The 15,061-nt window shown below is 38.4% G+C and overlaps 1 protein-coding gene across 1 annotated transcript in view; it reads right to left on the minus strand.

The window, feature by feature from the left end:
* The window catches only part of JHY (junctional cadherin complex regulator), a 456,339-nt gene that overhangs the window by 303,214 nt on the left and 138,064 nt on the right, over positions 1 to 15,061 (minus strand). The window contains exon 3 of the mRNA XM_044080858.1: positions 1,056 to 1,142. Within this exon, the coding sequence (XP_043936793.1) occupies positions 1,056 to 1,142 (87 nt within the window). The remainder of the gene's footprint in view (positions 1 to 1,055; positions 1,143 to 15,061) is intronic.

Raw genomic sequence — 15,061 nt, forward strand, 5'->3', positions numbered from 1 at the left:
ATAAAAAAGTTACAAAAAAACAAAACAGCAAGTTTTGTGATCGGAGGTAAAACTGAAAACATGTTTACTGTATGTGCAGCACTTTTTAAATTTGAAGTAAAAGGAAGGAAAATCACTCTGTGATGAGAAAAGTGTCACATCTTTAGACAATGTTCTGTGTGACTATATAAGATAAAAAATGGAATACTGTTACTATTTGAATTTTATGTTCACCACTGACAGGTGCATGTCTGAATAATTCTCTGGGCTTCATCTTTGATGTTTACCACACAAGGAGGCATTTCAAGTTTGTTTACTAAAACTCCTGCCCACGGACTATAAAGAATGCAATTTCCACTGAACTGAGCACTATTTTATTATAAAATGTGATTATTTTAGCAAATACACATCAGTATTTCATATGACTATGTACGCTGCCATTCTTTTGGTAGACCTCAGAATATATAAGTCTAAATCTAATACGTATTTTTGTTTCATTGCACTCAGTCTCTTGTTTTTTTGGATTCTGTTAGTGTACTATTACTAATGCATCTGACTTCTTTCATTATTATGCTTACAGTACAGTATTCCTTGTCTTTTTCTTTGATGTAAAAGCTCTGCGAGTCAACGTATTATGTAATTTGAGGTAATTTTCAAGAATTTGAATAAACTGCTACTTGGTAGTGAGTACTGCAATGTCTTTTTCTCTTTATATTATGCAGCTGTTGAAACAAAGCAGTACAAGCCAGTAATTTCACAAAATAATGGATGAGGCAGTATGTCTAAAACTCTGAATTAAGTATATGTGTGGTGCTGGATGCTTTTATTCACTTTCAGGTATTTATATATCATTATTCTCATCAGATAAAATCTTGTCTCTCTCTTACACACACACACACACACACACACACACACACACACACACACACACACACACACACACACACAAACACATATCATACTTTAATCTCTGCTTAGCAGTACTTAGCATAGCTATATCATTATGTTCTAGTATATATAAAATATGTTTGTTTGGACTTAAAAATAAGTTAAGTCATAAAAGTGATATAGCTTACAGTTTCTTGAGCACTGTGATAGTCAGGCCCAAGTCCCCCAAGTTTTATATCTTGCTTTAGGTTCTTGTAGTCACTCAGTGTGTATGGCTAAAATAAAAAAAAAAAAAGATAAATAAATTAGAAAAAATGGATCTTTACAATAATTCAGGTTTATACAACATGATATGAATATGAATTATAATGACAATACACACTAACACCTTTGTTACCATGTGCTGGGATAGTACTGCTGACATTCACAGGACATCTTCAGACATCTCACAATTTTCAGGTTTAAATGGAACTATCTAGGCTTGCCTATTTATACATAACTTTTTCTGTATTGCATTGTGTTTGTTTTCAAGTGTCTTTCCCATTAGAGTGACTCTTGAACCAAGGCCCAGTAAAAGTCCAACATTAATACAGTAATAATTAAAATCATTTATGCAATTCAAATGACAATTCACGAAATTTTAGTGACTCTAAATTGTTTTTTTTTAACTAAGTATAAAATAATCATTTGTTCGGGTATTTTCTGGTGTGTTGACATGATCCTTGTAAGGACTGAGTAGCAGAGATGAGAACAAGAACACCAACTTATATAACACTCAAAAATGCTATGCATCTGATATCTTTATGTCAAATTGATTACAGTTTATACAAATTTATATCAAAATAATCTCCAGGTTATAACAGTTCTTATATAAGTAAACATCCTTCTTTTATGGTGAGATTTTTGAGGAATAATAAGATTCAAATAATACCCAAAAGTATTTAAGATATAAGCATAGATTCAAGCAGTTTCAGTAGTTTTATCATTTTAGTTTTCCAGATTATGAAGTCATCATTAATCTTCTGTATCTCAGTGAAGGAAGCTACAAATATATTAACGTTTACCATAATTATGAACTGTTTTGGGACTTACACAATTGCATGATCTTTAGTATTTACTGGCAATGAAAGCTAAAGATGCATGCTCCACATATGATCATTCAAATGTTTTATCTAATGGAAAGTACAGCTGCATAAGTTGCACTTACCCATAACAGTAGATGTTCAAATTCCTCACTACTGCAGTTGCATTTAAGCTATATGAGGTTGTGTCTTTCCCAAGGCACAAGAACCAGTCAGCATCTAAAGGATCTAGCTTCCTCCCACGCTTCCACTCTAACTGCTGATTGGTCAGCTCCGAAGAGGGAAAATCAGCAGAGTGAAAAATCTTCAGGACCTTCTTGCCTAAAAGTTTAATAGTAGTACACCTATCCTGAACCAAACAAACAAGTAATAACCACCAAACTATTTCCCAAGTATATACAATACTAGGGGGGGGAATGGAGTGGGGTGCAGCTAAGGCAGCAGTGAGGAGTTTGAACATCTACTGTTATGGTAAATGCAACCTTCACAACTGTACTATGTTCATCATTTCCACTGCTGCAGTAACCTATAAGCGATGTAGGTTGATTACCAAAGCCTATCCAAACTGGAGGAGGAATGATATGGATGCACGAGCTCCTGGAGAACAGTCCTAGCAAAGTCAGTCCTGGATCTAGACAGATAATCCAGTTTGTAATGTCTTGTAAAGGTATATAGAGAGGACCATGTAGCTGTCTCAAGAATGATTCTAGAGTCCATCCCTTTACAATATGCCATCAAAGAAGATAAGGCCCTCACAGAGTGTGCCTCGATACTGCATAGAAGTAGTTTACCACAGTGAGTATAACAAAAGGCAATAGCCAAGGACAGCCATCTGAAAATAGTCTGTGTTAACACAGGTTGCCCTTTCTTAGCCCAGCTTAAGAAATAAATAACTGATCAGCTTTTCAAAAGGACTTGGTTCTGTCAACATAGTGCCTGAGCTGCCTATACATATCCAGGGTATATAGAATCCTTTCTCCCTAGTTGCAAGGGTCAGGACAGAACACTGGTAGACTGATAACCTGATTCAAAGTAAACTACCTTGGGCATGAATGAGGACTTTGTTCTTAATGACACCCTATCCCTATGGAAGTTCAGACATGATTCACCTACCATGATAGCCTGAAACTCAGATACTCTTCCTGCAGATGTCACAGGAATGAAAAGAGCAGTTTTCCATGTAATAAACTTTAAATCTGATTGATCTAAAGGTTCAAATGGAGTTGTGGTTAATGTTTCCAGCACAAAGTTGAAATCCTAAAAAAGGAGTAGCCTGTTTGCATGGTGGTCTCAGCTGTACACACCTTTCAGAAATGTTTTACTAAAACACTGAAGAAAGTGGAGGATCCATGGGCAGACAAACTGAAATGGCCACAAGATGTACTTTGACAGAGGAGTATGAAAAGCCAGAGGGTAGTAACTCTCACAAATATTTGAACATCGGTGCTACATAATCTCCAATAGGGCCTTGGTTATTGGCTAGGCACAACTAGAACATCTCTTCCAGTTGCAAATATAACATTTTCTAGTAGCTGTTTTTCTTGCTTCCTTTAATAGATGTTGCATATCTCCTCTGAAAAGAGGTGCCTAAAAGATATTAGAGTTGAATCATCCAAGCAGTTAGTTGAAGATGTTTGAGATTGGGGTGCACAAGCTTCCCCTTGTCTTCCATGAGTAGAACCTGTTTGTGAGGAAGCTTGTGGTAACTGCCCTTGGCCATTTCTATAAGAAGATAGAGCTAGAGCTACTATTGCATGGGCCAAAAGAGTGTTACCACAATTACTTTAGAAGAGTCCTTTTGAATCTTCAGAATTACCTCGGATATCAGAGGAAATGGTGAAAATACTTAAAGGAACATTTCTGAGCAAGTGAATGAAAAATCGTGTTTTCTAGGCCTGTTTGCATAGAGTCCTGAAGCAGAATCTGTTGAGTTTTGAAAAGAGGTAAACATAGCTCCTTGATATGTTCCCCACAACTGGATCAACTCCTGGTAGACCTCTCATTCAATTTCCATTCATTAGGGTCTGTCCTGGTCCTGCTGTGTTTTTCTGCCATTACGTTTTTCTCTGACAGAATGTAATATGCTTGGAAGGTAAAAGAGTACTAAAGAGCAAACACCCAAGCAATCACAGCTAACCTGCACAGATGGCATGACGTCATGCCCCCCCCCCCTCCGCCTGTTTATGAACCACATCACTGTGGCAATATCTGTAATCACCAGGAGAGGTTCTGGGGACTATAGATGATTTAGAGATTTTAAGGCATACATTACAGCCAACATCTCTTTTATATTCATGTGCTTTGGTTTGTCTGAAGAATTCCACAGGCTTTTCTCCTTTACCTCCATGGAAACTGCCCCCAAGCAAAATCAGAGGCATCTGTAGATAAAGATTAATGTGGAGGTTGATGAGAAAAGGGGAGACCTGCATTTGCTTGTATTTACAGTATCAACCAGTACAAATCCTTTTTCGAAAAGCTTAAGATAGGTATCTGAAAATACAGAGGATGCGTGTGTTGGGTCCACGTTTTTTTACATACCACTGAATCTTTCTCAAGGGTAACCTGACCAGAGGACTCATAAGAATCATACATGCTATAAACATCAGAATCCATGAGAAACTCTTGCTGAAGTCTGTGACTGAGTTAAGAAGCTCCTGAAGGTTTCCAGATAAATATCCACCTTCTCCTGCATCAAAAAGGTCTTTTGTTGCAGAGTATCTATAAGGCATCCTAGAAAGGCAATCCTGTGTGAGTGAGTAAAGAAGGATTTCTGAATTTTTACTGGAATCCCAGAATGGTCAAAAGAGATGAAACCAGTGTTAAGAACTCTTGACATTTAGGTGAAGACTGCAAACATAAGCATGTCATCTTAAATAAGGAAAAATGTGAATGCCATTTAATCTGTACTAACTGACTGGAACAAGACACTTGGTAAACACTCAGAGTAGTAGACAACCCAAAAGGTAATGCAAAGAACTGATAGTGTGACCAAGACACAGGAAATCTAAGAACTTTCCTGTAGTCTTTGGCTATGATGGGAGTGTGACAATATGCATCTTTTAGGTCCAATGATACGATAACATTTACCTGAGGAATAACAGACATACTCTGAAGCATCAATATCCTGAATTTTGGAACTTCCACATACAGATTTAGGAAAGAAAGATCTAGAACTGGTCTCCAAAAAGACTCTTTCTATAATACCAGAAACATTATGGAATATAAACCTTTGCCCTTGTGATTTAATGGCATTGTTTCTGTGATTCCTAGCATGAGTCAACACTGAAGAACCTTAGGAATAAATTCTGTTTGGTTCGGATGGTGGGGAGGAACTTTCCTGAAAGGAGGTTTTTGTATCCTGGTGCTAAATATATTCCTCATGAGCCACTTTTAACACCATGAGTCTGTCACAATCTGTTAGCAAGGGGGAATGTACAGAACCAGTTCTTAAGACAGGTTTTATGTTAAAGCAGGAAAAGAGAGAGGGGAGAAGAATGCTGGCACAGACACTCTGAAGTTGTAGACTGTCCCTTTTTAGGAAAGGATCCTTGTTTCTTATTGTTCCCCTCCTGTCATCTCTTTCTGTTTCCCTGTTTGGACTGAGAAGGCATGGACTACCTGTACTGTTTCCAGGCATGAAAGAAAATTTAGAAAGTTTGTAATGGGAGCCTGAGCAATTTTAGAAACTCCCTGAACTAACTTTAATCTCTCATCAAATTATTTGAGGACCTGTTTAGCAGATAGGCCAAATAAACCCTCCCCATCTAGAGCTGAATTTAAGATTTTAGACTTTACATTATCAAAAAACTTTTGATTCCATATCTAGGCATTCCATCCGAAAACAGCAGCAGAAGCAGAGGCGCCAGACACAGTACCTGCACAATCACACACACTCCTTAAGGCATGTTTAGATAACTGGGAAATGTTTCAAAGAATACAATTAAGATAAGCACAATTTTCAGGGGAAATAACTAGGTCTCTTAAGCTGTATATACAAATAAGCACAAACTTCCACATATGGATCTGATAATTAAGAATTCAATACACAAAAGTGGAAAATTCTCTTTCCAAATCTGTCCAACATGTCCCCTCTTTGTCCCTGGAGATGGGCTGGATGTCACCAAGTCCCTGTTCCCTAGTGGAGTAGCTGGTGATATCGCTGCAGAGTCTGACCTGAGGTGGAAAAGGAAGTGCTTGTTAGTTTAAGAAACTCTCTAAAGGCCATCTACTTTTTTGGGAGACTGAAGACTGTGAATCAGTGTTGGTAGTGGCAACATTATATACATCCTCTAGGGCTGGTATTAGAGGAGGAATAGGCACAGAATGAAGCACATCTGCTTGCAACATAGTGTAATATCTCCTCAGTTCAGGGGGAACATCAATTTGTTCCTATAACATGCATTATTGTTTCAGATAAATAACTGCTGCCAAAATCATGGACTGAAACTAGATTCCAAAAACTGCATTATTGCATCCTTTGAGAAGTCATCTAACCCAGGGAACTACCACATTGACAAAACGCCCCAAAGAGTTGACCCATCTGTTTGGGATTTGGCAACTTATGTGGACAGTTACTTAACTTTTGACCAACATGTGTCTATTGTTCTAAGAAGGTCCTACATCACACAGATTATAAACAAAGGGTCTAGATCTATGAAAGTCACTGTCCTCTTTTACTCAGCCCTCATAAGGACAATCATTGACTATAATGCCCCATTTATCAGGTATCTGTCCAAACACATGCAAAAACTGGAATGCTCACAGAGTTACCTTACTAAAAGAATACAAGGCCTAAACAACATGTCCTACATCGACTGACTCAAAACCATGTCATTATACTTAGCAACCTACAGACTGCTAAGGGCTGACCTGCATCTGGCTTATAAGGCATCCTCCAACTCATTACTGATGGATTTACTGCACATCAGCAACTCAAATTGAATCAGAAATACTAGATCTAGGGATCTAAAACTCTTCTGCAACTTTAACTGAATGGTTTGAAGAGACAACTATATCTCACAGAGAATACTGCTGCTCTGGAACAGACTCCCCATCCACATAAAACAAAGTTCATCCCCATCCATTTTCAAACGCAACATAAATCTATGGTTGGGAAACAGAAAATTTACCCCATGACTGCTCCCTATACTACCAATGAATAGAGACAGCTCCTAAATGCTTTATCCCACGCATGGGTCCCCTCAAATTATCTAGGGTATGATCCCAGTAATTCTCATTGGGGTAATATATAATATTCAACCATGGGATGGGTAAGGCCATTCTATAACCACATGGGATATGTTATTTTGAGCACAAAAAGACAAATTGGCTAGGCTTAAAGTGGCCCGAAAAGGCAGCTGGCCTAGTACTTACCTATGAACCTATAAAAACACCTCATTCATCTGGGACATAATATGGGGAAAAAAGAAAATTCCTAAGACAGTTGTGAGGATCAGTTTTCCTTACTTGGGAATCTGAAGGAGAGTAAACCCTGTCTCAGTTTATGTCAGAATCCTCCAGTCTGTCTTCCTCAGGAATATTTTCACTGACCTTGACTTGTACATACTGCATTCTATTTACCAGGATTGACTGTAACAATACTTTGGCTAAGGTAAAAATCCATGTCTTATGATGAAAACTGTTTAACATTTTGTAATGATCGACTTGGAGAAAGAATGACTGCTTCATCAACAGATCACTTCCCCCGGAAACATTCAGCAGCATCTGCCAGTATGCTTACAGCCCCAGTAATTTTGGTTCTCTCATGCTTGACTTGCACACTGGTGCAGCAGAAGAGGACATGGCTGGCGCTTGGTTAATGGTGAATGAAAGGACGACACCGCAGGAAGCCAGAAAGGTGAGTGAATGGTCTGAAGAATGACTGCTGGCCACTACAGTCACCCACCACTAGCTTAGGCAAAGACTGAGCTTGTAAAGACACAGCAAGGGCTCTCAGGTAAGTTTTTTCTTTCTAGGAACAATAGAAGTCAGAACAGAAATAGTGGGGCAAGTATCTATACTGTGATTGAGAAGGATGCTTCAGATGTGGTCAAACAGTGTAAAACAACTGGATGTGTAAAAATGCGAAAAGGGGATGTGGATGGATGGATGGATTTCCTTGGAAGGCAAATAGTTTGCACAGACATCACACTTACACTTTTCCACACATAAAATGTCCCAAAGGACTGTTATGTATAAACAGCACAACTAATTCATGTCAGAAACCCCTTTAGAATAAAAATGAGTCGACAGAAGATAATGGCAGGTAAGTTGTCACACCATCAGCACAAGCACTACTACACCCAGAGAATTCCCTGCCCAAATAAAAACACTTCCCCACACAAAACCTTTGTTTAAATATAACAAAGTTTACATAAGCAGTATATCTCCACCAAAATAAGCCCCTAAATTAGCTGAAGTTAAAAATAGTGATTTCTGAGGGGATTCATTTGATACTGAAGAAATACCAGTTTTTAAAGGGCCACAACAGCTAAAATAAAGGTAAAAACCATATATATAATTTATATATATATATTTATATATATATATATATATATATATATATATATATATATATATATATATATATATATATATATCTGTATGGGTCTACTTGAGATGAATGAAATGCCACTTACCTGAAACCTGTTTCTCCGAGATGAGAAGACCAACAGTACTACAACACCAACATCTCGGAACACTATTCACACCAGATAAGTAACCTCTAGACCATCCTGTTGAACTTTGCCCCTTACCCCCATGGTAGTGTGATCTCGGAGTTGGTATATTTAGTGTGGAGGGGGTGCAGCCGCCCACATGGGTGGGTTTGTTTTTCTTCTGTTTAAGTGTTTGTTTTAGACAGCCGAGTGGTTACTTACCTGGAGTGAATAGTCGGTGTTCTGGGACATCACTGTTGTCATGCTGTCGGTCTTCTCGTCTCTGTAAAACAGGTTTTGGATAACTGGCATTTAGTTCATCTAAAGTAGACCCATATATACACATACACACACACACACACACATATATATATGTATATGCATATATATATATATATATATATATATATATATGCATATATATATATATATATATATATATATATATATATATATATATATGTATATATGCATATATATATATATATATATATATATATATATATATATATACTTATATATATGTGTATCTTTTTATTAAATATATTAAATAATTACATTTTTTTGTGTGGAAGGGATCCACAAAGAAGTCTTATCTGTCAGAAAAAGAAGTTAAGATGCTAGCTGCTGCTTGAAGAGGCGGTAAGAAAGCACTAAAAATTTTCCACTCCTACTGCTGATTTTCCTTCCTCGGTGTTGACCAATCATTAGTAGAGAGGAAGTGTGGAAGGGTCCCATAGGACCAATCAGCAGTCAGAGTGGAAGTGTGAACGTGACCCAGAGCTTTTGGAAGCTGGCTGGTCATTGGGTCTTTGGCAAGACACAACCCCATATAGCCTTATGGCTACTGCAGCAGTTGGAATTATGATCAGCAATATAGATGTTCATATTGCTTGCATTTTTTTATTATCCCAAAGGCATTAGATGCCTTTGATTTGAGAACCACGTACTTTACATATAACCAATCATTACTTTTTAGGACATGGGCTATTTTATTTACAGTTGACTATATGGACTGGTGGCATAAGTCATAAATAAACATTTCTACACAATTATTTCAACAGATGCATAAGAACTTGTAAATGAGAGCAATGAGCATTACATTTCAGACAAGAGTAGGATACTGTAAAGTCACCTGTTGTGTACCAACATAAATTGAACATTGGAATTTACCATTTCTGATGGTATAGTCCTTGGCTGTGAAGTAATTCTAAGGACAAATTAGAGTTGCAAAATCACAAAGCATCACAGAAGGTGGGTGATATGGGTGTTTCCTGTTAAGAAAGTATTTATGTTAAAAAAAGAAAGTATTTATTGTTTTATTTGAAGATGGACAGTTAATAAGATGAACATAATTCTTCAGAATGATTAGAAAGTTACGTTTGAAATAGTTTTTCTAAACCAAGGCTGTTAAAAGAAAAACATTTTAAAACAGCAAGAAAAGAATTACACCCCCTCAGCAAATCATGATGTATACTATAACAGTCTGAAGATGAAAAGGATTCTTGACCTTTCAGGATTCTGCCTACTCCTGACCAACTGGAATGCATCTAATGGGTGGCAGGTTCCAAATATAGTAGCTATATCACAATCTGTGGTAATATGGTGCTACACTGCTTGAAATTCTATCATTGGTTTGTCACTGTATCAGTTCTGCAACTCTGAACTCTTTCAGATAGTATGCAAACATACTCAAACTACTTTTGTAAGACTCAAGCCCATCTCTATGGCATAGGTTCATAGGTGTGTACTAGGCTAATGGTCCTGGAGCCTTTACAAGCCTAGCCTATAGAAGTGCCCTGGCATTGTGCCGCCAGACGTTAGTTCCCAGAGCCTCTATCAATTAGAGCTACCGCAGTGATCCCGGGGTGAACCTTGTATTTCCCATCCACTCATCAAGATTTCTCTTGAAGAGGGCCAGTGAGGTGCTCTGGTTGACATGTATGGGAAGTCTATTCCAGAGCATGCGTAGTCTCTAGGTTATGAACCTGTCCCTCCAGCATGTTCTGTTGATTGTGGTAATGTGGTTGAGGTGTCTGGAGTGTGCAGAGGGATTTGGATTTCTTTATATGTAGCATTTCTAACAGAGCTGGGACAGACATGGCTTTGTAAATCAAGCAGAAATCGCCTCTTAGTAGACGATATGAGACAGAGAATAGATGGAGTTTTTTGAGACTGTCTGTGTAGGACATCTGTTTAAGGTCTAGGATCCTCTTTGTTAGGTACTTTTGTGGCCTTTCCAGCTGTTGCATGTGTCTAGTGAGGTACAAGGCAAATGGGGCATTATACTCAATGACTGGCCTAATGAGGGAAGAGTAGAGAGAGATGATGACCTCTTTCTTCCTGAATGCAAAACCCTTGGTAATAAGATGTGCCACATAGAAGGACTTTCTGACCACAGTGGCAATGTGGTAGTCGAAGGACAGGTTGCGGTCAACCTGTGTCCCCAGATCTCTTATAACGCCTCCAGTGTTCAGTGGGCTCCCATCGATGTGGTAATTAGTGGGAACTGATTTTTTTTCCCAAAGGGGATGATGACGCATTTATTGGCATTAAGCTAAAGGCCATGGTTTCGGCACCAGTCATTGGTCTCAGTGAGGCCTTTCTGTAGCATGTCTACATCACTTGGGGAGTTAATAATGGCTCCCAGCTTGCAGTCATCTGCGAACATGGTCAGTCAGAGTCCCTCCATGTTGGCCTGGACTTCTGAGAAGTAGATGCCAAACAGGAGAGGACCCAGGACCGATCCCTGTGGGACTCCACTCATGACTGGTCAACAGTCTGACTTGGAGTCCACTACTTTCACACTGTGGGTTCTATCTGTGAGCCAATTTGCAACCCACCTAGTGATATAGGGGTTGATGCCTAGTTTGGTGAGTTTATCAATAATTCCTGAGTGGGGAATGGTATCAAAGGCCTTGGCCAGATTGAGGTAGGCTGTATGAACTGCCTTGCCCTCATCCACAGCTCTGGTGACAGACTCAAAGAAGTCAACCAGGTTGACCAGGCATGATCTGCCTTTCACAAAATCAAACTGCGTGGGATCTAGAGTTTGGAGATTCCCTATATCCTTGTTAATTAGGTCCATGATGATGTGTTTTATTGGCTTACATATCAGACTCATCAAGCTAATGGTGAATCCCTGATTAAAGTTCAGGTGACCCGTGTTTGATTAGCAGCACAAGTGCCTGAGGGACTGAAAAGAAAGGGATGAGCTTGAGCAGCCAACTTCAGCTTGCTCATCCTTCGGAAGTGGGGGGATGTTGCTAAGCCTGTGGCACTGGTGACATTTAGTGATAACTGGGTATATTACCCACCTCAAGAAGCCACATTTGCTCATGCTGCTGGCCAGGGATTCCCTGCTGATGAAAGTACATGTGTGGGAACAGGCACAGTCTTCTCCTTGGCCAAGCAGCTATAGTAAGACTGCAAACAGCCTATAGGAGGGAAGAGTAAGCCACTCCATAGGGCTCCCAGATGTCCTGCTCCCTACCATCCAAGTTTTGCCTTCAGGGGAATGGATGAGCTTATATGGTATCCTGTGCAGGAATAGATGTGTTGTGGGGTTCTCATCTAGTCTGGAAACACATGGCATCAGCTCTTGTAGAGCAAATGGACTGAATGGGTGCATGAAGCGTCACCATCTGTCAGGGTCCTGCAAAGATAGGAAAAGGGAAATTTAATTTTATAAGATGTAGAAAGTACTTTTTCAAATGACTTTAAAAAAATGTCAAGCATAGTGCCAGATTTAATTGTTTCTAGTTGCAGGAGATGGCTTGCTGCTAAGTAATGCTGACATAGACTCAGCATATCAGAGAGTAAAAGGCCATATTATAAACAGTAAATCAAACACAATGCTAAAAGAAGTTGAATTACAAGAACAATCACAGTAAGAGTTGTGAGTAGCAGACTTAAAAGTAATATAATAGTCATCAATTCCTTTAAGTGCTGCATCAGACATCTCGGGGTTAAGTGATGAGATAAGTTAATAAACTGGTACAGGTAAACAAAAATAGACAAGCATTTTTCCTTAAGTTCTGAAACAAATCTTTAATCTGGTCCCCTTGAATGCAAAAGTCATCTTACAAGGTGACTTCCATGATTTGTTTATAAATCATACCCAGACATACACTGTTCAGGAGGAAATTAAGGTAACAAAGATGGAAGCAGTTAAATGAATCAAGAGTTACACCATCAGAACATCTGAGAAGCAAGGAATAGTAGATAGACTGACTCACTCATATGATTCACAGAAATCAGAATATAGACTTTACATGTGCAGTTGGGTGCTATGCTGACATCTAGGATGGATTTGTTAGATGAAGCTCTGATAGCAACAGCAAATGTTTTAGCATTTAATGGTAAATGTATTTGGAAGAAGGAGATTATATCACCAATAGAAACATAAAATGCCACATAGGATGCAAATACAGCTCTCAAAATATACCCAAAAGTGGTAAAAACTTGTAAAACAAAAGTAACTCAGTTTTAAGCAGAAAACGTGCAAAAATATGTTGTTGTGTCTTTCGGCTTTTCCCGGTTAGGGGTTGCCACAGCGGAACTCCGGTCCACTAATGACTGGCAGTAGATTTTTAAGTGCCGAGTTGCCGGCCTTGACACACAACCTTCAATGAAGGTATGCCCGTTCATGCATGTCTCCACACAGAAGACGCTTTAGCTGAGAATCGAACAGGACAACGTTTTACTGTGAGGCGATAACGCTACTGCAGCACCACCACCGCAGTCAAAACGTGCAAAAATATAATAAACACAATTCAAATGACTGCAAATGCATTAGTATTTATTAAAAAAATCATGGACTTTGGGATGGATTTGATAACCACTGACATTTGTGGGCTTCAGCCAGGTTTTAGGTTTCAGATTTTCAATCAGTTCAATGAATGAGCAAAACAGTGACTGGAACCTCTCAGTACAGTCATCCAAATAAAGTCAAGATGCCTTGTAATCCTGCAATGGGTTTCATTGCTCAAGAAGCAGATGACGTGTATTAGAAATAATGTGGAAGGTGAGTGTCTTGGAATCTCAAACCGCTATACAGTGCAGTTTAGTGTAAGGACATGGAGCAAGCCTGATTCACAGAAAAGATTATGAACTCACCCCTTACAAAAAATAACATTATACAATAAAGAGTGTTTAAGATTCAGCTCTACTCAATTCAGCTTTTATTATACTGTTTAATCACAGAACTATTTGCAAAACTCATGGAATTCAAACAAGTAATTATTACAAAATAAGGAAAAACAGTTAGTCTAAACCAAATAAAATCTATGTCAGTATACAAATGCAACAAAGGTTAAGATAATTTATACAGGCATCAAGATGGCAGTAGTAGTAGTAAAATAAAACATTAGAATAAGCATGACCAGCATACATATCATGGTGGCTAGCCTTACTGTATCAGAAAGCTTGGTTCTGCAGGTAAATTCCAGGTTGGGATGCCTTGTTTGTAGAATCTACATGTCTTCCCTATGCCCATGTGCATTTCTGCTTGGTAGCTTGTTTTTCTTCCACATCTCAAATATATGAGATGTTGATAAGGTGATCTTTCAAACTGCCTATAGATAGGTGTGTATGTGTACGTACACGTGTGTTTGTGTGAATGTGTGTGTGTGCACATCCAGTGATACTCTACCATTCTACCATCCAAGATTAGCTTCTCTACCTTCTGTCCACTGAGTGCCACGAAAAGCCCTGGCTTCCCAGTGGCACTAAACTGTATATAGTGGGCAACAGAAATGAATGACTAAAACATACAAAAAACTGATATCTCAAAATCACACTGAAGCAACATTTCAAATAAAAACATGGTTATATATTGAAACATATTATACAGTACACAGTCTGTGGCACAACAGGTAGCCCACTCACCTTTGGTGCAGAAGGCTGTGGGGTCTATTACCACACCAGGTAGATTGATTGCTAACAATACAGTGCACTGCAGCATTATGTACAAAAATCTTACAATATTGGTAAAAACAGCTATAAGGGCCATCAGTATACAGTTAAAGGGGAAGTATGCCCTGTAGATTTTCAAGCAGTTTCGTCTGTAAATCCGAAACATTTGACAGAACAGGCAGAGGGAATAACTAGGCAACAGTTAAGAAAAGAGATTGAAAAGCCTAAATATGTAGATCGCTCAGACTCTAGAATGGCTCTAGAGTCTACCGCTTTCCAAAAAGCCATGAAAAAAATTATAACACAAAAGGAGTTTTGAAGTGGATAAAAACATAATTTATTGAGTGCTTTCAACCCTTGTAGGACACTTCATCTGAATAAAACCATTTGAAACAATCATCCTTATATAGTGGTTTAAAATGCATACTATTGAATAGCTATTTAAGTTAATTATCTAATAACTTAACACAATCAAATGAATCAATTAATTGATCAGTGCTCTACCCAGTTGACAAATTCAATAAATAAATAGCTAAAATA

This window comes from Protopterus annectens, chromosome 8.part0 (assembly GCF_019279795.1).
Source record: "Protopterus annectens isolate FY-2018-M chromosome 8.part0, PAN1.0, whole genome shotgun sequence".
NCBI classification, from domain to species: domain Eukaryota; kingdom Metazoa; phylum Chordata; order Ceratodontiformes; family Protopteridae; genus Protopterus; species Protopterus annectens.